General features: G+C 35.3%; 1 protein-coding gene across 2 annotated transcripts; it reads right to left on the bottom strand.

Moving 5' to 3' along the window:
- Window positions 1-626: 626 nt before the first annotated feature.
- On the bottom strand, window positions 627-26120 carry CP (ceruloplasmin; the record flags this gene model as incomplete). Of its 2 annotated transcripts, none has more annotated exon segments than XM_015812950.1 (18): window positions 627-801; window positions 8133-8290; window positions 9013-9152; window positions 9766-9982; window positions 10864-10970; window positions 12001-12129; window positions 13637-13776; window positions 13971-14175; window positions 14974-15186; window positions 16594-16744; window positions 18250-18461; window positions 18709-18849; window positions 19771-19910; window positions 20930-21107; window positions 23060-23314; window positions 23819-23992; window positions 24880-25092; window positions 25876-26120. In XM_015812950.1, coding segments are annotated over 18 exon segments (3046 nt in total), but the record flags the coding sequence as incomplete, so codon positions are not given.

Raw genomic sequence — 26120 nt, forward strand, 5'->3', positions numbered from 1 at the left:
ATAAGGGTCATTATCTTATCCTTGCTGCTTGGGATAGGTTTTAGAAAAGTTTCACCACTCTAAGCTGCTGGTGGTGCATGTGAGCTGACTAGAAATCACATAAAGTTGTGAAGGGGCCTTTCTAAATAAATATTTAGTGCGATTGTCATTCAGGGCTTTTTCCTAAACATCAGTCATATGTGTAATGTTTAACTTGTTCAGTAGGAATATTTGTTTCTCGTGGCTGCTAGGACAGAGAAAAGAACAATTTCACAAGAATTCTAAGTAGAGCCAAAAGTTTCAGCAGATTGGCTCCCGTGCAGACTATTTGTGTTGCAAACAATGAGTTTCTTCAAGTTTTCTAAAAGTGAATTAGATTAGAAACCAGATTATGGAGGCAATTTATAAAGTTGGCCTAGCAAGTATCACAAAGTCCCAACTTTAACAATGACAAAGGTTGTTACTTTATCTGCCTTTAATTTTTCCCATCTCTGCAGTTGTAATATGAGTCAGACGTCATTTTGTCATATTCATATTAACTTTTGAAGAATCTTCAAAACTAGTTTATTTTGAAAGAAGACACTTAAAAAACAGAAAAGTTGTGAAATTAGAAATAGAAAATAATGTTCTATCGATCATAACTAAGATAGACTTCCATGCAAAAGCATTCCTCTAGTTTTATTTTAATTATGTTCAGTAGGGATTTTTAAAAAAATATCTGTCAATGTTTGGAATCATGGAGCTCATCTTATCACAGTCGAACCATTTTTCCAATTTGAGAATTCGGCCGAAGTTCATAATTTTGTTTGTCTGATGTCACTGCTGTAAATGATAGAAAGTGAAAGTCAGTGGTTTTCAAAAGAACATTTAAGCTAATATATATTTTATATTTTTATTATAGCCAAAAGTAGATATGTTCTTAATTTCTCCCTTTCATTCAAATAACGAGTAGAATTTTAAGAAACTAGTGCTCTAAAAGTAATTGTCTATGCTAAAACTAGGCAAGGTGGTATACTCCAAATATTTTATCTCCCATAAAACCCAGTAGGCATGGCTTTGAACTATAAGTGCTGTAGTCCAAAACTCCTGGTAAATCATCAAGTTTGATACATATAGTGTAGTTTCTGAAACCTGAATTTGTGGATAGGTCCAAAGAGAAAATATATATTTGCTTGCAGGCACCAGTTTAAGTAGCATGTTTCATCCAGGGCTACTATTTCAAACATGGGGTACTATATGTGTATTACTTATTTTCACAGTTTGTCCTTTCCAGAATGCCAATGGAAACAAATTTAAGATAAGATAGATAGATGAGAGAGAGAGAGAGAGACAGAGTTAGTAGAGAAAACACATAGGGATTCAAATTTCTTCCAATAGAATGAAACATACAATATGCAGATATTAAAGAGATACAGCTTATCAGCATTATGAGATTAAAAATTGTATCAGTTTACTTGAATAAACACACTTTCATTAGAGAGAGAAGGGTTGCAGTGTTTAAAATGTTGGATCTGGACTGGAGTTAAAGTTAAAACCACTGTCAACTCCAGCTCGACTATCCAAATAAAGTCCAGGATTTCTTTCATTTCTGAAGATCTTACTGGTTTATTGAATACATGACATGGTACAGGCGAAGGAAAACTAACTCTAAAATCCCAAGATATCTAACCAAAGCAAATAACAATGACATTCCCAGCCAAGCCTCCCAGATGTCCATGTAGTTCATGTGAACACCTTCTCGTTGTTTGAGAGTTGCCATCCTCTGGAGAGAAGTTGCCATCCTCTGGAGAGAAGTATCTTTGTGAGCTGACCCTTCCTCTGTCTTCTGTTCTATTGCAGAACTTAAAATGTACTAGCACTCCTGGGAGATAAACCCAGGTAGGCTACAAAAATTATGAGAGTTAGTTTAATGTCAACCTCCAGCTTGAGTATCCAAATAAAGTCCAGGATTTCTTTCATTTCTGAAGATCTTACTGGTATAGGCGAAGGAAAACCAACTCTAAAATCCCAACCAAAGCATATTACAATGACATTCTCACCCAAACCTCCCAGATGTCCATGTAGTTCATGCAAACACCTTCTCGTTGTTTTGAGAATCTTTTGTTGTCTTCTTCCCCCCAGTTAGAATGTCCTCGAAAAGTTTCCATACATTTGTGTTTCAACAGACATCTGCAGAACTGGAGAGGTTTCGTTTTTCTAACTAACCCATTCGAAGCCTCATCTTCTCCCCCCCCCCCTTACACAAATAACAAGATGAAAACAATAAGGCATGTGGCTGCCAAGTTTTCACTCTTGACATGCTGCCCCCTTGAGGGAAGAAAGGACCTGGAAAAAATAATAAAATAAACACACATGAATTTACCACTGTTTCATAGACAAAGTCCCTTCTTTCACTGAGATATTTGGAATGGAATTTTCTTATTAGCCTATCTGTTCTAACATTTGTAGCTGCCATCCACTGTGCTTCAGCTAAGGGGTATCCTTTCCATTTTAGTCAATACTGAAGTTTCTCCCTGCTATATCTTCAATTTCATAATGCCTTTCCCTCGTAACTTGGAAGCCGAGGAAGTCTCAATCTGGAACCTTGAAAAGGCTTCAATAAGCTACAATGAAACACTGGATATATCCATTTAAATATGCTTGGTAACTGTAATTTTATGTAATGGGGTTTATAATCCCTATGATGGTAAAAGGATCTATATATTTTGGTCCTAGTTTTCTACTTGGTATTCTTAAATTCAGATATTTTGTGGATACATATATTTTATCTCCTATTTTAAACACTTTTTGGATGTCTCGTTTCTTATCTACCTTTTTTTTTTTTTACTTTTTTGTGCCTCCTCCAGAGCTTTGCGTCCCCCAGGTCAGGTGCTTTTTTCATAAATATTTTATTAATTTTCTATTTTTACAATCAAGTGCCTAATAGACAACGTGATGATTGAGTCCATTAGTGATTCCATGGTACATGTAAGCTTCTTCAAACTAAATCCAATATTACACCCTCCAGTACATCTTCTCTTCTTCTGGTAATAGACATTTTTCCACAGTAAGCAAATACAATTCTTACTGTTGTGAGTAAATATACAATTGCCTATCAACATTTGTTACATTTTTCTAATAGTGTCAATAATATCAGTTTAGAATATCTTTTCTAACCAAAGCATATCTTAATTGCATTTGCACTCAATATCCATTTATTCAGTCGATATCCTATTTTTGCTTTTTCCAATTTTAATTCCCCATCCATGTTCAAAAATCCCAATCATTTATAACTTCAGAGTAACCCAAAGCTTCCCTTATTCAAAGTTCTTAGCATATTCTTATTTCCCTTTTCATACCAAGATATGATATTCTGATTACAAATCCTATCTATCTAGTTATAATAATACTTCTATTTCTAGCACACTATTCTTAACCATATTCAAACATCCCCTCTAATAGGTCAAAGCGTCTGTTTCCTTCAGTCTTACGCTAGCTTGCTTTCTTTGCCAACTAACTTTCCAAGTCAGTACATTTGGATCATGAAATAATTCTTCCTCTATTTTTGTGTATATTATTTGAAACAAGAGAAATAATTTAATTAAAATATTTTTGGAAGAACTAGCCCATTGATATTCATTAAACAGCCTCCCTCCTTCTCCAGTTCCCCACAGTCTGTTAATGGCTTCAGCTTCCATTCCATCAGCTCTCCTTCCTTATCCTCCAGTATGTTCTGAAACCTTGGTTTGTAAAATGTCTTTTCCATTTCCAATATTATCGTCATGTCTTCTAAGTCTTCATTTATCTGAGTCTGGTCATTAGTTTCTTCCTTTAGATCCTCAATATTTGTGTCAGCATTCTCTAGTTTTCCTTCTATTTTCTGGGTTGCTGGTTCCTTCTCTGTAGTTATTTTCTGAGTTTGTAGATTTAAATTAAAAAACTGTTCTTTTATCTCCTTTGTGTTATCTTTAATCTCATCATGAATTAAAGCAATTGTTTCTTGTATTAATTTCAACATGAGAGAATTTCTTTCTGTGATTCATCAGTATTTTCTTGGTGATATGGCAAACTGAGGCTTCTGGAGATAGATGTTAAGGATGGGGTTTTTTTTACTATTTAGAGCTAAGTATGGAACATCCATTTTATTTTTTGTAAGTAGCCTTTATAAATTTATCCAATCAACTAGCTGCTCTTAAACTTCCCTGAGCAGTATAAGTAAAATTCAAATGAGAAAAATATCCTTTCTGTCCAGGGAGAAAAAAGAACCATTAAAGATTGTTTAACAATCAAGATTTATAATCCAAAGTGTTCCATCATATCAGGCAATAGTGTATGTTTTTTTCTACAGGAAAATAGTTCCACAATACAGTTCTGAAAGTCAGTATTTGTGTTCATAGTTTAGACAGGCCAATTTTAGAATAATATTATCGTCTCTGCTACACAGATAAGCAGCCCCAAGTCTGTTTCTTTTTCTCAGCTGTAATTCTCAAAAGTAAAAGCTTCAGGGCCAGCCAAAATCTTATTTAGCTCTGGGCTTCGAGCCAGGTTTCTTTTAGGCATAAATAAGTTGTAGTGCTATAATTCATTAGATGTCATCAACGCCGTTTTTCAGTTTTTAAATCCAAAACTTATATTGTAAATTTTTCAACTCTTTTTTTAAAAAAGGTCTTAAAAACACTTTTACTCCCCAAATTTCCAAGTCATATATATATATATATTAATTCCAAATTAGTCTTGTAGGTTTGTCCTTTTCCCCCAAGTAATTAATTCACCGCTTTCCTGAGGGAATGGGGTGGAAATTCTCTTTCCCTCCTCGGGGGGAGTGCTTTGGGCAGATTTTCAGGAAGAGGTCTTAAAGTCATAACGAGAGATTTAGGTCTCGCCCAGTTTCATCCACGTTGCTGTAAGATTGCTTGATAGTGCTTGTTGTCTTCCGTTGACAGCAGCTTCTGACTGACTACGTGAATGTAGCCAGTCTTTCCCCCGCCAGTTTGGAGGGCTTCCTCAGATCAAACAGGAAGACTGCTGCCCCCTCTCCGCGATCAATGAGGGTCCCCTTCTTGCTTGCCGCCTCTACGGGGCAACTTTCGACCCTTTCCAGGGTCTCCCAGCAAGGCGAAATCAAACACAAAAGACGGAGCCTTTCAGCTGCACCATTGGTACTTGGATGAAACCCAGCATTAAGTCCTTGAGACAATCCTTTTGATCGGATGAACTCTTTCCAAAATCTTGCAGTGAATTGTACTCCTCGCTCTGATATAATTTGATTAGGCATTTCATGCAGCCTATATATATGGTGCACAAACAACTTGGGTAATTTCCTAGCTGAGGGAAGCTTGGGACAAGCTACAAAGTCTGCTTGTTTTTAGAATAAATTAATAATTGTTCATATAACAGTATTTCCAACACTCTCTGGTATTTCTACTATGAAATTGCTATTTCTTCCCAGGGTCTTTGAGGGTCAGCTACTGATTGTAATAAGCCTGGGCTTTTCTCAGGTAACCGCTTCATTGATACATAAACCATGCAACTAAGTACATAATCTTTGATATCCTTTTTCATTTTTGGCCACCAAAATTGTCTTTTCACAAGATGAAGGGTTTTTATAATCCCAAAATGACTGGCAGATTTTTCATCATGGACCCAGCCTAACACCAAAATCCTTTAACTATCTGGAACCGACTTTGAAACGTTTCCATGCCAGACCTTTTTTCATCATAAATTCACTTTTATGGATTTGAAACCAACTATCTTGTTCCATACCCTCCTTAAATTTCTGTCTCAGTGGATCTAAAGTTAACCAGGGTGGGTTTCCCCAGCACTGAACCCCTTGCACTGGTGCAGCAAGCTGGCTAGAAGGGATTATAGAATTTATCACTTCTTTCTTGGTACTTTTGTATTGAGGCATTCATGAAAGAGCATCAGTAACATACCATTTTTGTTTGAATATGTAACAAAGACTAAAATTAAATCAATTAAAATATTAAGTCCATCTAATTTGTTTAGGAGACAGTTTCCTTAGAGTCTTCAAAGCCTCTTAAGTTTTTATGATCTGTCCACACTTCAAATGGAATTTTGCTTTCCTCTAGTCTAGAAATTGTCTCCACATTAAGAGAGCCCAGTGAACCGCAAAAGCTTCCTTTTCCCACACAGCCTATCTTCTTTCAATATACAATAACTTACAAGAGGTGTATGCATGCACATGGTTTTAATTCACCCTTCTCATTTGTTTGTAGCAAGGCTGCCCCCCACTATGACATCACTAGCATTTGCTTGTGTTACGAAAGGCTTTTCTGGATTCGGATGCCTTTGCAGGGGTTCCTCAGCAAAAAGTCTTTTTAGGTTTTCATATGCTACTTGACATTTAAGAGTCCAGCTTAATGGCTGACTGGGTTTTCCTTTTTCCATTTTTAATAAGTTGGTTATAAGCAAAGCAATCCACAAATGTGGGCATGAACCGTCTTCCAGGAAGCTTTGTAGCTGCCTTCGCATCCGGGAAGCTTCCCACTTCATTATAGCTTTTACTTTTCCTGAGTCCATTTCTATGCCTCCAGTGGAAACACAATATCCCAAATAATCTAAACTGGTTTGTGAAAATCACATTTTGATAATTTGGTATACAGTTGATTATCTAATAATTTTGTTAACAATGTTCTTACTAATTTTCAAATTTGCAGGTTGAATGAGCTCTTCTGAGCTCTTCCATTTTGGTGTCATAGCGTACATTTTTGGTTTAGGAAATTTGGCCCTGGAATTACTTCAATGGCACAGTCCAATAGCCAATGAGGGGGGAGAATATCCAATTCCTTTTCACTAAATACTTCCATTAAATTTCTGTATTCAGCAGACATTGTGTGCCCCAATGCCTTGGTTGCGTTTTCTCTCACTATCACTTTCTCTCACTATCACTTTCTTAACTATCACTTTCACTTTCTTAACCACAGGCACGCAGTGACTAGCCGACGCCTTGTGTGGCTTTTGTTGATTGACTGCTCTGTTCCTTAATTGTCTTTTTTTTTTTTATTCCAATCTAGAAGTGGATTCGTTTTCTTTAGCCAGGCTAAACCTAAAATCATCCTTTCAGTCATTCCAGGGGCTACAATAAAATAAATGATTGCAATATGCTTGCCCAACTTGACAGTAACTGATTCGGTGAGGTAATTTGCAGATTCTCCTCTGCTGCCTTCCTGAGACCATTCACCCAAGTAGTTCATGGTGCTGGTCAAAGAACCTCTGTCTTTCTTCCTCTTCCAACAGTTTGAGATTGCTCCACCATTCCATCATTCTGCTTCGGGCGAGCCCTCCCCCCAACAAGTTGATATCTCCTGTCTGGATTATAATTGCCATCCTCTGGAGAGAAGTATCTTTGTGAGCTGACCCTTCCTCAGTCTTCTGTTCTATTGCAGAACTTAAAATGTACTAGCACTCCTGGGAGATAAACCCAGGTAGGCTACAAAAATTATGAGAGTTAGTTTAATGTCAACCTCCAGCTTGAGTATCCAAATAAAGTCCAGGATTTCTTTCATTTCTGAAGATCTTACTGGTTTGTTGAAAACATGACATGGTATAGGCGAAGGAAAACCAACTCTAAAATCCCAACCAAAGCATATTACAATGACATTCTCACCCAAACCTCCCAGATGTCCATGTAGTTCATGCAAACACCTTCTCGTTGTTTTGAGAACCTTTTGTTGTCTTCTTCCCCCCAGTTAGAATGTCCTCGAAAAGTTTCCATACATCTGTGTTTCAACAAATGTCTGCAGAACTGGAGAGGTTTCATTTCTCTAACTAACCCATTTGAAGCCTCATCTCCCCCACCCCTACACAAATGACAAGATGAAAACAATAAGGCATGTGTATGCCAAGTTTTCTCTCTTGACAGCCCCTATTTGATTTCTATAGTTTGGCATGGGAGATAAAATTCAGGGAATCCAGAAAAAAAAAGTTGGATAAATAAAATTATACTTAATTTCACTGGCCATTTAATGGGTCAATTTTTCCCAACCACCTTGATGTCATCCTCAAAATACCTGTCTGGCACAGCATTGGCTATACTGCATACTGCATATAGATTCCAGGAGATGAATTTCAAAGCCTAAATAGCATCAAGTGGAAAAACGGTTGCATGTCAAGAGATTTTCTCCTTCCTTTCAAGCAAATTAATTAATATTTACCTTGGGAGCACAGAGTAAGTAGTTTCCATGCCAGCATGGATGTGGTCAGTCACATGACAGTGCAGTAGCCACGTCCCAGGATATTTTGGCCACATCTCAACAGTTTGAAATGTCCCAGGGAACAGGTCATACACATCTGCCCGGAAAGTTCTATTGTACTTTTGGAGAGGAAAAAAAAATAACCAATCATATATTTGTGTAGTTCTTCTAATACTAATTAATCCATTGGAAGAATGCAACAACATGAATAAAGAGCATCTTAACATTTTAAATATTTTAACATATAAGCACTAACTAACTTAAGAAAACTCAAACAAACATCTATGATTACAGACCTTCAATTACTACTTAAAGCCAATTAATGTTCGTAGAAAGTGGACCAAAGTTAAACCTGTTCTGTCCTTAGGGGAAAAATAATACTTCAGATATGGCCGTTGGATTGTTGGGAAAATAATAGACAATTTTTTTCATCCATTTGTCAAAAAGTTGCTTTCAACTGAATTAGTATACAGTGTACAGAGTATACAATTTCCAAATTTACAAGGATGTAAACCTATGTATGTTAGGATACTTGGTAGACACACACATCCTTATCAGGGAAATGACATAGAATATATTTGCTCCACTGCTAAAATCATGAAGGGAGGAAAGAGAAAGAAATGTAAAATTGAGGGATAAAGTCTGGGTTTCAGTTCGCAATCAGTTCCCTAGCTGGAAACTATAAAACAATAGCCTGCCAAAATGGGCAGACTTAGGTTAACTGAGCTAGTTATCTGACTTAAGAAAGTTTTATGTGTTCAGTTGTCCTACATACTGCTTTCTCTCTTAGATAAGTATGTACCTTCTTTTTAGTTCTTTCTTTAAAAATGATTATTTTTACCTTGTAATCGAAGCTATGGCCGTGGAAATGTGCAGTGTGCATATCAACTTCATTCCCCATTCCTAACAAGTACCAGTTTACTTTGTCTCCAACATGCATTGTAAGACCATGCAAGTTTCCAAACAGTCTTCCATTAATGGCTAAAGAGAGAAATATTTGTTATAAAAGTGCTGTTTATTTCCAGTTATGGAGCTACATATCAATCTAATAAATTTAGTACAAAGATCAAGCCTTATCAAAAGCTTATCAGAGATTATTGTCCAAGATATACAGCTGGTCCATTAATTCAAATTGAGCTCAAAGATCAAAGCAATCTAAGAGTCATTCTAATTACATTTGGACAATCTTCATGATGTGCATTGAACAACCAATGGTTTATCCTCCCTCAATTGCAGAGTTTTGTCTCTGATATCAATAGGTTGAGCTTAGTATAGTTGGCACTACAGTGTTTATGTCAGGGGTGGACAATTAATTTTCCCAGTGGGCCACATGAGAAACCAGAACTCTTGTGGAGGCTACTGCCTTCCTCAGGCTAAACAAGATCAAACAGATTTCTGTATGTTCTCTATCCCAATCTTACAAATACAGCAGCTTTCCACTGCTAATAGTGTACAGTATGTGTGCATGCATGCGTGCATGTTTCACAGAACACAAAAAAAACATTTCTGCCCATTTCTGCCTTACGCAGTGCCACTTTAACTGATGTGAGATAACTATTATTCCAAAATACTGGAATTCCAGATCCAAGCATACCATGCATTTTATTGCTTTCAATGAATTCCTCATCTTCCTTGTTTACATCTCCTGGATTGGCGGAATGCAATTTGATATTCTCATCTAAATACCACGATTCATTTTCATCAAACACCAGAAAAAGGAGAGCAAACTGCAGAATTTTGGGATGTGGAATTACAGGAAAAACTTCCTTGCGACAGACAACAAGTGTTCCTATTAATCCACTATGGAGGTCCTGAAATCAAAAATAAAAATAATCACTTAGTACTATTACTAGGACAATATGCCTAGATAGCCATATTGTCCTATCTAGCCAATATGCCTAGATAGCCACATGCTTTTAATTGATTTTATGGAATATATGCATGATTTAATGTGGATCCAATCTTTTATACTAACATTCATTTTAAATAGAAATGTGTTTTCTGCTAAAACTGTTTGTGGTACTTTTAAGTTGCCCATCCCCAAAAACTCAAGTAATATATATTAGAACATTTCCAAATGTAGATCTTAAAATAACATTTCTGCTGATGCCATCAGTGGCTGTTGACTTTTAGCATCCACATAAATAGATTTTCTTTTATTCCCCCAACCATGTTCTTCAGGTGTTCTAATGGTACACTATTGCCACGGTAATTGAGTCCATCCACCTTGCCATTGGTTATCCTCTTTCCTTCTATTTTTCCCAGCATAAAGGACATCTCAAGGGAGTTAGATATGATAATTTGAGCCTAGTCATTGTTCCTCAGATGAGCACTCTGAATTTATTTGTTTCTAAGATCGGTTACTATACCCGATATCATTATTTTGATCTCTATATTTAACGGTAATCCTATTTTTTCATTGTGTTCCTTGGCTCACATTATAAGAGCTTGCAGATCATCTGTGTTTTCAACTATCAAAATAGAGTCATCAGAAAAGAGTCTCCATCTCTCCTTTTAGAAAAAGTCTCCACTCCAGAATCAGTGAGATGTACAAGTCCAGTGCAGTTGCCTTTGTTAATCTTTCAGTTATTATAAAATTATAGAATGTTATATACTTAATATATCAAGCTACTTTAGAAATACTGTCTCCCAAAAACGAGAACAACTTTGACCATTGTCACTGTGAGTTTACCTTCACTCTATCCACAGTGGAATAATATGCCCAGGGAATACAGGTAGAATCTCCTTCCTCAGGACCAGATCTTGCTGGGATTTCCCAGATATACTCCTCGGTTGCACCTGAATGAAACATACATTGTAGATACGGATTTATTTTTGTAGACTGTTTTTCCCTTTATAATCAATGTTTTAAAAACAAGCAATGGAAGTGCTTTTTAGATAAATTTTGCAATCTTACACCAGTGGAGAAAAGACGTTTTGCTATACAAGCTAAATAAAAGAAGCAGGTGCTTTCTGTTTTGTTTTATTTTATTTTATTTTATTTTATTTTTTGAGTTTCTTCTCTCACACAAAACAGGATGGACTGGCTTCTGTTTCCCTTTGTCTTTCTGTGACATCCTTGTTTGTAATAACAAATTTTAAAGTACTTATTCAAAACTAATTTTCTTAAAACAAGAACAAAACCTCTGATTTAGTAATTTTAGGACAATAATATTTTAAAGGTGTACTATTTCCTGCAGTCCTATCTGCGATAAGGTCCCATTGAATTCATGTGGCAATGTCTCCTGAATAGATGGATGAAATTATATTGCAATATACACATGATACATCAAAAATAATATGAATACAGATACTATTTTCCCTTTCAAATAGCAACAATGATAAAAGAATCAGATCCATGCTTTTGAGTAGACATCAAGGAAAAGCTGCAGAGAATAGCATTAACATTTGGCTCATGCATACACAAATAGAATGAAAAAAACTATAATTTCCTTTCCATGGAAACTCAATACACTTCAAATCCAAGCTTTTATAAATCATTACAACTGATGACAAAATAGAATTGACAGAATTTTAGATTATGATATGATTCAGGCTTTCAACTGAATATACTACAAGTTCAATTATAACTAACCAAGGATTGAACTTGGTTAATTCTTTGATTACAGATCGTCAAACAACAAAGGCTACAACAAGACTTAATGAAAACATTCTGGAAGAAGACAATGCAAACAATTTTATACTGTCCAGAAAATAATATTCACAAAGTCACAAGGAGCCCGGGTCAATTTAAAAGTGTAACCTTTTCAATATCTACTTTTTTCTTTTTTTTATTATCAACTCAGGACTGACAAATGAATTACTGTACCTGGAAGTGTTTCTGTTACAAGTGGATACTTAGTTTTTACTCCTTGTGCATGGATAGAATAACGCCTAGAGGCCATGTTCTTGAAAACAATTGTAATTATATCTCCAACTTGTGTAAGAATCAGAGGACCTTTGAAAAAGTAAAAATAAGCATATAAAAGTAAAGTAGAAGGAAAGTATAAAGCTATAAAATTATTTAAGAAATCAGAATTTAACAGATTAAATGAAGGCAAGCTGACCTTTTCCTGGATCAAGAAAGCTTTAAATAGTAACCTTAAAGCTAACTGGATCAGGTACAGCATAACAATAAACTAAGATTTAATGTGGTTCCTCATAGTGCAAAACAAGGAAATTAGTTTGAAGCTCACATAATTCCAATCCTCTATTGATCTTCCTAGTTAAATTTAACCACAGTTAGAAATTGCATTCCAAAATATGTATTTATATGTATATAACCATAAGAATTAGGGTTACTTAAAACTACTATATGCAGTATTGAAATCAGCCATTGGAAATGACATTTGGACCCTTAACTTGATTTGATTACTGTAGTTAGTACATTTGGAATTTTGAAAGCATTATTTTGTGGGCATTAATGGAGAAGACATAAAATATCTGCCATAAACAATGACAAAAGAAATCTGAAGAGGCAAGAAGTCTTCAAGGTATAAAGGTAAATATCCATAGGCACCACCAATGGCCATAATTTAAATTAACTAGCAACTTGAAGTGCCTGGAATATAAGAAAGAACTGTACTTAGTTAAAACTAGGTAGTGCACCCAATTTCTTCATAATGTTATATTTGATTTATGGTTCAGCATTATATGTAAACTGAACCAACTGCCAGCCCTTTGGCTGGATGCATCATAGCGAAACTGCGCCCACCCCATTGCCGGCAATGGCAAAAAAGTCATGATACATCACGACACGTCATATGACGTTGCGAGTTTGACATCCCTGACTTTGATGAACTACACTCAGCTTCAAGTGAAGAGTCTCTACCTTGCTCGGTATGAAATTTAATTAAGATTTTTATGCACACTAGTATTAATTGGTTAGGCCATCTATGTGTTTGGAATTTCACAAAGCTCACAAGGGGAGATTTATTCATAATTATATTAGCACAAATAAGCACGTAGATACAAATAGAGAACTCTTTGCACACTGTTGTCATTCACTGTCTAGCAACGGAGTGGTTAGAATGTAGTATTGCAGGCAAACTCTGCCCACAGCCTGGAGTTTGAACCTGACAGGGCTCAAAGTTGACTCAGCCTTACATTCTTCTGAGTTAGTAAAATGAGGACCCAGATTGTTGGGGGCAATATGCTGACTCTGTAAACCACTTAGAAAGGGCTGTAAAGCACTGTGGAGTGGTATATAAGTCTAAGTGCTATTGTTATTGCTACTGCTGACTTTGAAAAATGATGACAATCTAATAGAATCAACCCAGGTAATATAGAAACAAATATATAAGTAAAAGGGTTCCATGTAGACATTGAAAACTTCTGGCTTGACTATTGGTTCAATCCTGAAATCACTACCTAAATCTGTTTCAGATATTCCCACAAATGGTTACAAAATATGTTACATGTAATGTAAAAATCCAGATTTTTACTGAAACTCTTGAAGCCAATACCTAGAATTCCTAAATGTTCTTTCTCTTCATTCCGTTCTTTAGGGATTTTAAATGTTTGGTCAGTATATTCCCGATAAACCACTTTCTTGTATTTTGACCCAATGAATTTATCTTCCTTGTTTAAAAATGGATTTCCTGGACTAAAAGAAAAATGAAGTTAACTTTCACATACCTACACAGAGTTGTATGCCCAACAAAATTACACGAATAAGGAATGTTACAAATGCTGCCATTGCACCACATAGACTCAACTCATTTCCTAACAAATTTAGATACATCATCAAAGAAAAAGTTTTCAAAGTTTTTATTTTTATTTTCATTAGTGCTGCCTTACCTTTCATCATGGAACTGGTGCCTCTCTTGTTCCCATGTCCTGTTAGGGGAATAGTCCCACTCAACTTCTTCAGCTGCAATGTAGAAAGTCTTCTGATGAGTGTATTGCTCATCTTTTGCTGATGAACCACATCTCTTTACTTCATACATTTGTCTCATACCACCTGTGTAGTGATCGGTTGTGAGGCAGGCCACTTCAAAAAGACCTGGAGAAAGAATAGGAAGCAACTAGTTGAAACAAGCAAATAAGAAAAAAAAAATCCCAGGCACATCCAATAGATGCAATATCTAACCTGCATTATAGCACCATTTTCAAAACAGTAGATCAGTCTTCACCATCTGGTATCTATGATAGCTGAAAATTTGGGGAATTGTGTCCCTTGTACCACCAGAAGGTGGCAGATTGGTGCAGTATCAAGGCAATGAAATATCATTTATGTGGTTCTAGGGCCCTTTGACTCACAACAAAACAGCTGTCTCTTCATATTTGGAAAAAACAACATCAGACTATTTCCTTGAAGTTTCTCAGGAAACCAATTCCAAATCAGCTTGGTGGGTGCTAGTGTGCATCACACTATTTCCTAAATTCCTCCTGCTACTTTAACAAGATAAAAGAGATTATTTTTGTAAAAAAAAATTAAATGTGATGCTGACTCTCCCCAAGTCACAAATCATAATTCATATTTCAAAAAGACACCACATATTCCTCAAATATAATGTTCTTTCTTTCAGCTATGTTGTGAACTCCATTAAGGATCTATCAGGTCTGTGGAAATGCAATATACATTTCTCAGAAAAAAATTCATGAAAATAAACTGTTCAATGTGATATACAATCTTGGATTATGGATTAGGAGTGCAAGAGGACAGGATCAGAGAATCAAATTTATGATTTGGAAATAGGACATTCCACATTCGGAACAATCCTAGAAAAAGGTGCATTTGGACCCACTGCAATAATATCTGGGAAGGATTTTTGTAAATAGTAAATGTGATTTTGTTCACCTTCTGAGTCAGGCTTCATAACAGCTGTGGCAGAAGTATGCGGGAAAAGATTAGCCGTATCCTTCCTAGTCCCTTTAGTTACAAAAGTATTTCCTGAAAAATATATTCCATGAATGTCAACCTCAGTCCCCAAGCTGATCAAATGCCAGGAAACTATCTGTCCAAGACACATCTCAATGCCTTTCTGATTTCCATACATATATCCATTTATAGCTGCAAAAGAAAAAGCATGCAATTTAATAACAAGATTATAGCATGTTATCCAATTAACAAAACAGACAGCAACATCTACATGATCCTTTATCACCAGGATCTCCAATAGAAAATAAAATGGCAGGTAGTTTCAGTCAGTATTTTTTTAATTTTTATTTTGGTCTTCTGGTATAAGTATGTTTGGGGATTGGTCATATCAACCATGGCAACCTTTCTGAGTGCCCATAACATACAGTCAAATGTTTAGATACATCTAATGACCCATAAAAGGTTGGGAGTATCCACTGTTTTGTTTTAGAAACATACAGAAGCCATCAAAAACAAATAAAATAATTTCCTAAATATATATATCTGGGACATGCATTGCTCAGGTTTATGTAACTTTATCCCATAATGAGCTGTTCTTTTTTTAGTGGGGGCTAAGCAACCATGTAACATCTACATATGAATTTGTTTGTTTGCTTATTTATTTATTTATTCTCAATTTCTATAGCCTGCCAACTCAACCAATTAACCCTGCTTTATTAGGTTTATTACACTAGGCTCCAAAACTCTACACAGTCAACAAAAAGAGATATAGCAAACCTTCATTCTTGCTGCTATTTAATAGTCCTTTTTTACAGCCTAGATATGACCATTTTACATATTTGTGTTCAATCCACAAAACCTTTCCCCTGTGTAAAGTATTGTGGAAGTGAATGAGATAAATCCCGCCCTTCGTCTGAGAAATAAAAATGTAATAACACCTAATGAACTACATGCAAAATCTCTGAGTTTCCTTGACAATGTCCAAAACATCAATTAAAGAGTAAGATAATAATGCTGTGATATTAACAGTGATTGGAAAGCTAGTCCCTAGAAGAGTTAAGCATTTCTTTCTTTCCTTTTTTTAAAAATAAAAAGTGATATCAAATAGGGTAAAAAGTTAACCATTCTGATCAAAATTCCAGCTATTAAATTCCATTTTCATTGCTCAAATCTTGTATTTCTTTTCGTTTCTTGAAAAATCAGCCTATACTGTCCTATGCCCACTGGTAGATTCATCCTCATAGAGCAATGTCACTATGTTGAGACTGAGGTTTTGACTAGGAGAGGTTCTAGTGACCAAATCTTAATTATGGCTTCTAATGCAAAGCACTCATTTTTGTAACGTTATTTTAAAATACCTTTTCAATGCAAACCATGACATGATCTATAGTACCTAGACAGTGAGATGATTTAATTAATTTCCTCTGTATTTTATATACATCTCCATTCATCAGACCTTCTACTCCTGCCATTTGTAAAACTAGGGAACTCTGTTGTATGAGCATTGCTCCCTCCTTTCATCTCAATGGCGAATAAAGTTAAAAACAACAGATAACTAATTTACTATATTCAACAATATGACAAAACACAAACTCTTACAGTGCATCTTATTGGACTCTTGAAAATCCTCATCTTCTTTATCAACCTCTTCAGGGTGTTCTATAAATTTATTAATATTGTCATCTAAATACCAGCTCTGATTTTCATCAAATACTGTTGCAAGAAGAAAAAATTCCTTGTCTACATTATCCTATGAGAAAGAGAAGATAGAAAAAGAAGAATATGCAAAAAAAACAATAAATGGGGTTATCTGTTATAACAAAATTATGTTTATTAAGCAATCAATAAGACATTTTGTATATAATTATAAATATTCAGAAGCTTCTTGGATGCTTAATAACCTCATGTGGTATAAGACAGTTGTAGGATGGGATTTGCTGTAGCTGATCTTAGTATCTTTAAAAATAATCAGCTAAGAATTATTTTAAAAGTCAGAAAATCTTCAATTGTATATTTCAAAAATAATATTTAAATGCTTAGGAGAAATTATTTCTTTAAAAAAGATTATAATATTCTTACAGTGATAAAATCAATCAGGATTTTCAAGATTTGAATGGGTTTTTCTAGCCAGGAAGAGACACAATAAGAAAATGAACAATTGTCTTATTCTGTTTTTAAATAAGGTATTCCATTCCTAATGAAAAGAGTCCTTTGCCCGCATGTTAGGAAATCAGGGATTGTCCAGCTTTATCCCTTTTGCAGATATTCTATTCAAGACACATTTTGGGGTCTTGATTAACTTATTATTGTTCTGAAATTTCTTCTAGAGACTAGACAGTTGGTTAATTATTTAAAACAATGCTGCCTTTGTTAACAACATGTCAATTAGAAATTTTGATGCACATATAAGCTACTTTTAAAGTATATAATTTCTAATCTAAAAAGTTTTAAATGCTTTAGAAAGCCAACAAAGGATTATTTCATTGAAATAGCACTACCTGGTTCTACTATTAGATCCTGATGTTTCCTATTTCCACTAGATGATATTAATGTCATTCCTGACTGCAAACCAATTACTTCGACTATTCAAACATTTAACTGATGATTAACTTCTACAAATGTATTCATTAGGCAAACTCAACAAGATGTTAAGGTCAATGTTACCAATGGAATTCAATTATGTGCATCAAACAGCAAAAGCTTCAAATAGTGCGATAAATAACATCAACATGGGATAATTTGCTGTCATCCCATGAAAGCTATCCTGAGATGTAAATACTGCAAACCCTACGCAACATTTTCCCCATTCTGCAGAAAAGGAATCATCCCATTGGGTGCTTGGTGCTCTTGTTTTTGCAGTCTAAAGAGGAATATAAACCAAGATTTTTATAAAAACAATATTTGGGGGGCACTAGCTGGATATGTTATGTGAGATGCCTGCCTGTTCCACTCTGAAGTTGTCCAACAAATTGCCCTATGTTAGCCAGATGAAGCAGGGCAGAAGATGGAAGTCACAGTGATGAACAGGTGTATCAATATATACACTTTTTAAATGGTTGTAAGCTGCTTGGTGATGAACATTAGTTTATTAGTTTCTTTAACATTAAGAAAGCATACATAATTTATAATATTAATATATACAGTAAATATGTCCTCTAAAATGCTCCTCTTTTATCAGTGCCCTTTTATTAGCATACTTCTGGAAGGGGAGGACGATCATTGGAATAGACTAGTGATTTTAGGGGTTTTTTTTACCGGTTTCCATGGAGCAGGCATTATGCCTTTTCTGCACACCAAGAGTGGGCCCACCAGGCCGGAATTGGTATCCTTGATTGGATCTGAAGCTGAATAATACAGCAGGGTTAGACAATCTGGATCATCTGGCGTAGGGCCCACAGTTTCTGGCACTTCCCATTTATAGATGAATTTCTCTCCAGGTTTCACATGTGAACCTGGACTTGGAGTACCTGCAATATATTCAAAATTGAAATGGTAAGAAATCAACAGTCCTCCCCCAATTGAAATAGGAATGGAATGGAATGGAATGGAATGGAATAGAATAGAATAGAATAGAATAGAATAGAATAGAATCTGGAAGGGACCTTGGAGGTCTTCTAGTCCAGCCAGCTGCTCAAGCAGGAGAACCTATACATTTGGTTGATTTCTTTAATTAATATTACACTTAGATAATTATATTAACATAAATGCATTTACCTCCAGACAGAGTGTGGTAGAAAGAGCCCTCATTGCTTTTGGTATAACTCAGGCCATGTGGTTGAATGCTGAAGGGGCGGCTTGCATTGTTGAAGAAGACTACTTCAATATAGTCGCCAACTTCTGCTCTCAAGATCGGTCCTAGTTAAAAGAGAGATAATCAATAGCACTTAGACTTATATATCACTTCACAGTGCTTTATAGCCCTCTCTAAGCAATTTACAGACTCAGCATATTGCCCCCAACAATCTGGGTCCTCATTTTACTGACCTTGGAGGGATAGAAGGCTGAGTCAACCTTGAGCCAGTGAGAATCGAACTCCTGGAGTCAGCAGTGAATTAGCCTGCTATACTGCATTCTAACCACTGTGCCATCATAGCTTAACCTAATCAACCTTCATCCTTGTTTGTGACTAGTCCTCACTGATCTCAAAAAGCTAAACAGGGTTGGATCCGTATAATAGTTCAGTAGAAGAGCCCTGAGAAATCCTCAGGTGGTAGCCGAAATTGAAGTTTAAAAAAAAACATTCTTTTTTTAGTATATGTGCTGCTGAAGCGAGCACAAAAAAAAAACATTCTTGAAAAAGATAATGCAAAACACTTTGAGATTGTTGTCACAAAAATTACATGGCCACATCTGTAGCTTCACCAGAAAATTAGTTGAACCCCAAAAAGACAATATAGCTATCCACCCTTTGAGTTAACTACCTAACTAGCTGCTTCCTCCTTTTTTTTTAATGTTAATTTTAGGTGAAAATGTTAAGTATATGTTCCATTTTCTACTTGTGCTTTAAAAATCCAGCATACTGGCAATCATGCAATATAACCTATACAAATTTTGCTGAGTCTTACTTGTTATTATGATATTTGTTCTATAATGATATAATTTGTACTATATTAATAGGTCTTATTATCATAGTATTTGTGCAGGCCCCCTTGCATCCTTGATCATTTTCAGAAGATAAACTTCCCAGATTTCGGACACATACATATTGTCACAATTCATAGTAGTGTTATATAGTTCATGTAAATTGCAAATTGCAAAATGATCAGATAGACTTACCCAAAAGTCCAAGATGCTTTTCATTATGAGACCGGAAAGAACGTCTAATAAAGTCGACACTGGTATATTGAAAAAAACGGGCTTTTTTATAAGTCCCACCAATTCTATTTTTGCCTTTTTCAAAAAATGTCTTGGAATCCCTGTAACAAAACAAAACACATCAACATTTGCATTTGTATAGCAGCAGGAAGAAAGGTATTTCATATGTTAGGAAATAGATAATTTGGATTATCCTTTATTAGTTTTTTTCTCAGGATTTTGAAAGGAATGTTAATATTCAAACTAACAAAAATGTACAGATACAATTAACATAACAACATGGAAAGGACTAATATAACCATAAACTGATATGCATAGCAACAGAAAATACAAAAAATTATGTCATAAATAGATTAACTTTTACCATCTCTTTCTTTTTCTTTTTCCCTTTCTCAAAAACAAAAAATAGAAACTAATCAGCTTTCTCCTTCTGTGTTGTACATAATAAATCTTTAGCTATGCCCTGTTTATCAAACACCCACACTTTGAAATTTTACTACATTCCAAATACTAGAGATACAGCCAAGAAAAACATAGCGTCTTTAAAATGTAGCCAGAGAAATGTTAACAGTGCTATTCATATCACTCTAAAATAGGACAAGACCAAACTATGTGAATTAATTTTCAATTCTTAAGTTGGATCTCCAACAGGAAACTCATAGTAACCAATATTTACTGAAGATTTCTGAGGCATCTAGTCTATATGAGACACTGTTGTTATTATTCTTGTATTAACTTCATTTTAAGCTCTGGACATTGTTTTGTGCATCCTTTCATTCATGAATTATAACAGGACATCACATTCATTATTCTAAAAGTTATCTAAATAATTTAAAATTACATCATCTATTTCCTTCAATTTCCTATAGAGAAGGACACTGGCTTAAAAGTCACAAAGACTTCCTCCAAAATCTCCTATTACAACATAATGTCAGTTCAGATACAAAATTCCCTCTGCTATCTAGTATACCAGGAGCTAATACCAGGACTTTTGCACCGAAGAAAAAATGTGTACTAGCTTGGACCTCTTCATATCCACTTCTATAACCAGATGTTAGTAAATGCCAGCAATACATTTTATATGAAATGGTTTGGCTGCCTACAAAAAATAATCACTTACTCATCTAGATCAAGGGATTCTCTTGTGAATTCATTTGTTCCAGATGGGCCATAGTTCCATTCCTCTTCCTCTGCAGCAATATAATAGAATCTTGTGGTAATGACGGTAGGGGTTTGGTTCATAAGAGATGGAGAATGGTGTTCACAGTTTTTCACCTTAAAAATGGCCTGCATGCCACCTGAAGAAAAGGAAGACAAAGATCATTGATCATGTAAGCTCTCTAGGATTAAGAAGTTCATAGACTAAGAAATTTAAATTTTCCCTTGTCCCATGGCAACAAGGAACTCAGAAACCAAACAGATATAAGACAGGAATAATTTTCACTGTGTAATATCTAGACAATGAAAGCCTTAGACCAGTGTTTCTCAACCTTGACAATTTTAAGGCATGTGGACTTCAACTACCAGAATTCCACAGCCAGCATTGCTGGCTGTGGAATTCTGGGAGTTGAAGTCCACATGCCTTAAAATTGTCAAGGTTGAGAAACACTGCCTTAGACAGGAACATCTCAGATAGGAAATAGTTCACTAACAAAAGGTTCTTTGATTGAAGCCATCCATCCATAGAAGGATTAAGAAGAGAATGTTGCAACACAACTTTATGTCTTATGTATTTACATGTCGTACATGATAAAAATATGAATGGGAAGAATTTGCACTGTGATAACATGGCATATATTTCATCATTGTGATATTATTGTAGTTAGAAAATGACTTCTAGGATTTTGAATTATTCATTTATACTGAAGAAAACCAGTACAGATATTATCTCTGTGCCTATCTGTTTGTTTGTCTATTATTTCTCTATATGTCTAAGTCTCTGGATTCTTCAGATCAGAACAGAAAAAAAATTGTTATCTTATTCTTTCAAGACATGTAACTCAACTGTTAGTATCCATAGTAACTCCTGAACAACTTTACAGTTTTACAACTTTACAGTTTTTACACTCAGTTGATAACAATGTTTATAATTTCCATGATCCTTTCATAGGTCCCAATCTATTTATCAATAATTCAATCAAAGGTTGTATTTTTATGTATGATTAAGCCATTGCTAAATATAATTGGAGTTATCTCCAGAAATGCTTGATTTGATTGTAAGAAGACCATTTTCTTTTTAACTTTTTATTTTACTTTGTATGTGAAAAAAGATGGATCAAGATTTAAATTGAATGAAGTCTCATTAAGCCAAAATATGAGAACCAGTTTGGGGTAGTGGTTAATGTACCAGCCTAAAAATGTGGAAATTGTGAGTTTAGGCACAATGTCAGCTGGGTGACTTTTGGCCAATCATTGTCTCTCAGCTCTAGGAAGAAAGCAATGGCAAACTGCTGGAAAAAAAACTTGTAGAGACTGGGGCCAAACAGTTGCCAGGGTCAATACTGGCTTAAAGACACACACACACACCACCTTCACCACCACCACCACAATATAAGTTGCTGGGTTTTAATGTAGTAATTCATTAAGCCACATTTCTTTGCAAGTTATAGTTTAATATGTTTTGTGAATTTAACTATTTGTGTGGAAGTTAAGTCACAGCAACTGGATTTATTTTTTTTATTGGTTTGAGATTTTTTGCTGCCAATCCAAGTAGCTTCTTCTCCTAAACTTTTCAGGGGTATTCCCACACCAACCTCAGGGTTCCCCCCCCCCCAAAAAATGCATAGTCCTAAGGATATTCCTAAGAATTTTATAAGTTGGCACATTCCAGTGACTCTCTGCCTACTCAGATTTCCCTAATCAACGTGTTCGGACTTAAGAAGCTGCTTGGATGGTCAGCAAAATGTTTCAAACCAACAAGAAAGTAAATCCAGTTGCTATGACTCAACTGCCAGACAATTCTACCTGAATGACTGAGAATCTTCATCAACTAACTAGTTGTGATTTGTTAATTAATTAAATCATCTGTAGCATGATGTGGAAACCCATTATATACTAAAATTTCACTTTTCCAATTTGAAAGACCAGGAGATGAGGGGGAGGGAGAAGAAACACTACAGGAATAATCCAGATAAATGTGCTCAGCTCTTGTACCAGTGAGATCACAGAATTCTGAAGCTGCTTTCAAATTAGCTCAAAGCCCTGTGGAAGTCTTCATTAGGAAAACAGAAAGCAGCCATTTATTTCATACCTTCTATATGATCATTGACTTGGCAGCTAAGCAACCAATCACCATCATTCTTGGGCACCATAAGAGCATCCACAAAGGTAGCTGGGAAGAGGCTGATTGTGTCGACACGATGCTTCCTTTCTGTCAAGGTTTGCCCATGAAAATAAACGGAGTGGATATCAGCTTCATTACCAATGCCAAAAAGATGCCATTTCACTTTCTCTCCTGCACACATTGTGACATTGGGAAGATACCCATACATATATCCATTGATTGCTTTAAAAGAGAGAGAGTAAGAAAAATATCACTGATACTGGCTCTAACAAACCTTTAATATCAATCAAGGTTGATGAAATTAAACAAAGTGTTCCTGAAGTCTTCCACTGCGTAGAAATGTTGATTAAATTGGTTTTATCAATGGTGTTAATGATATGTACATCTTGCATTTATATTTTATAACTTACATGAGTGACATTTCAACAGTCTCCCATTTATTAACCAACTAGAGCTAAATCTGCTTAGCTTTAAGAGTTGCCATAAAAGAAATATCTGCAGAAACGAAGAGCTGTTTATATGTTTCAGTGGAGACATTGTGCAAAAATTTGTGGAACTATGCAAAATTATTCATTATCGCAAAAATAAGGCTCCATGTTCATGAATCAGATGGTTTTGTGGAAAAACTGCAGAAATCTGGCTAAGTTTCTCTTAACCAGGCAATGTGAATATTCATGCAAACAAAGTTCTTAAAAGAACAAAACTTATTCTGGAAGATGCTCTTACAGTGCATTTTGTTGCTTTCTTGGAAGTCCTCATTCTCTTTGTCAACTTTGTCAGGTTCAGAGCAGTATTTCTTAGTATTCTCATCTAAGTACCAGCTAAAGTTTTCATCCATCACAGAGAACAGCAAGACAAACTCACGGTCAACATCTTTATCTTTTCCATTCTGCAGAGTGCCTTAAGAGAAAATATCATTTTAAGACAATTTCCCAATGAAAATGATTATTTCAATTGCTTTCTTTAACTTGATACCATCTGCACATCTGGACAATAGTACCTAGAATCCCCCAACTGCATAATCACTGATGGTTGTACTCCTAACAAATCTAGAGGGCACAAGGTAACAAAAAGCTGCATTAACACTATGACCATCATCATACTAGATGAGGTAGGGATATGTGGAAAGACTAATGGTTGCCATTTATAAAACTCCAACTTTTTGAATTCTATTTCTTGGTAATGAGTGAGTAGAATATGGAAAGTTAATGTAGCCCAAAGAATTCCTGAATTCATATACCTTTAATCATTACAAACAATGAAAAATGAAAAAATGTAGTTATTCTTTACAGCTTATGAGTTTCACAGAAATTCCATTTGAAATTTCAAAGACATTTTGAGCAGCACACTTGTAGTTGAATGGAATATACCTTGTACCTCATTTGCTACAATTAAACTATCCAATAGGTCTCTACCACCAGTTAGCCAGAGATAATTTGAGCTTCTCTTCATTAGCAGTGTTCAAACAGAGGCTAGCCAGCCCCCTCTCTGGGATATTGAATTTGGATTCTTGCACCAAGCAAGAGAATGGATGCATTATCCAAAACTCCCAACTCTGTCTCAAAGGTCCTCTTTTTTTTCAAAAGGCAACCTACCCTTCCACCCCCTAGCTTCACAACTAATGAAGCTTCTTGGATGAGAAGCAAAACATCTTCTTCTTCCTCAAACCCCCACCCCCCAAAAAAACCAGTCCAGTTGCCTTTTGACAAAAGGCGCCTTTGACATAACTATGAACTGGATGACTGAAAATCTTCATAAACTTTGCATCTTTATTGTCATATTTTTACCTTTTCTGCAAGTGATTAAAGCTCCAATAAGTCCAGAGGCGACATCCTTTGGGGCATCTATATGAGAGTGATAGATCCTTGTCAAGCAGTTACTGTCTCCTTCTGCTGGACCATGATCTTCAGTAACATCCCACTTATAAACATACTGCTCTCCTGGCTGCACAGCATCATCTTTCTTTTGTAAATGGTTGGTATTATCAGGATAGAAAGCTCCTAGGAAACATACAAAATTATTCATGTTATATAGTTATTTCATTTTTGTATTGTTTCTTAATTTGTCCTGCAGTGATTGTGATTTTAAATAATACCTGTGACTTCTCAGAAACAATTATCATGTATTTGCATGTACATCAAATATATGCATTCATATACCTATATATGAATGTCTGTAGGTATAGAAAATATAAAAAGACTTATTGAAATCAGGTAAAAGTATTCAGTATGATTTTCCTTTCTTTCAAAGTTGGTCCTTAATGGAAATAAAAAAGCAAAAATTACCTATAATCAATTATACATTATTTATGTATACTTTCAATGTACAAGATTCACATGGGACCATGGAAGTAGGTGCATGTCTGACTTATTTATAAATACATATTAGAATGGGTTGACACATTCCTCTCATAGATTATATGTGCACAACAGAACATTAGCAATATTAAAATACACTAAACAAAACAGTGTTTTGGATTACACTGAAAGCTCCATACTTATACAGTTATAAACAGAGAACTTTGAAGTCAAACCCCAGGACTGAACAGGAGCTGGCAATCTGTGTTATGTACTCCATTTTATGCCTTCAGTTGAACATCCAACGGTGTCATATGAATCCAACTGATGTAAATGTTGGATTGATATGTGCAGGTCTGCAGAATCATGTGGTTATAAATAAAAGCATTCCTCACAAGATACAAAACAATTTTCATATTTTTTTGTCCAAAAGGAATTCTGAATTCACTCAACTGAAGCCTTGTTAAAAGAGTACATAAATCTTACCTTCATTTTCTTTTGTGTATTTGACACCATGAGGATGTAGAGAGTAGGCTCTTGTAGCAAAATTTTTTAAGTGAACCATAAAAGAGTCCCCAACTTCTGCTTTCATAATCGGCCCCAGGAAGCCCAACGATGGTGGTTTTTCCACAACATGACTATATGAGTTATCTGTGTACTGCATGTACACAGCTTTTTTATATATGCTTCCTATGCGATCTGGGCCTTGCTGTAGAAAGACACTAGCTTCC

The sequence above is a fragment of the Protobothrops mucrosquamatus genome, unplaced genomic scaffold (assembly GCF_001527695.2).
Source record: "Protobothrops mucrosquamatus isolate PMUCROS unplaced genomic scaffold, P.Mucros_1.0 scaffold117, whole genome shotgun sequence".
In the NCBI taxonomy this organism is placed as follows: domain Eukaryota; kingdom Metazoa; phylum Chordata; class Lepidosauria; order Squamata; family Viperidae; genus Protobothrops; species Protobothrops mucrosquamatus.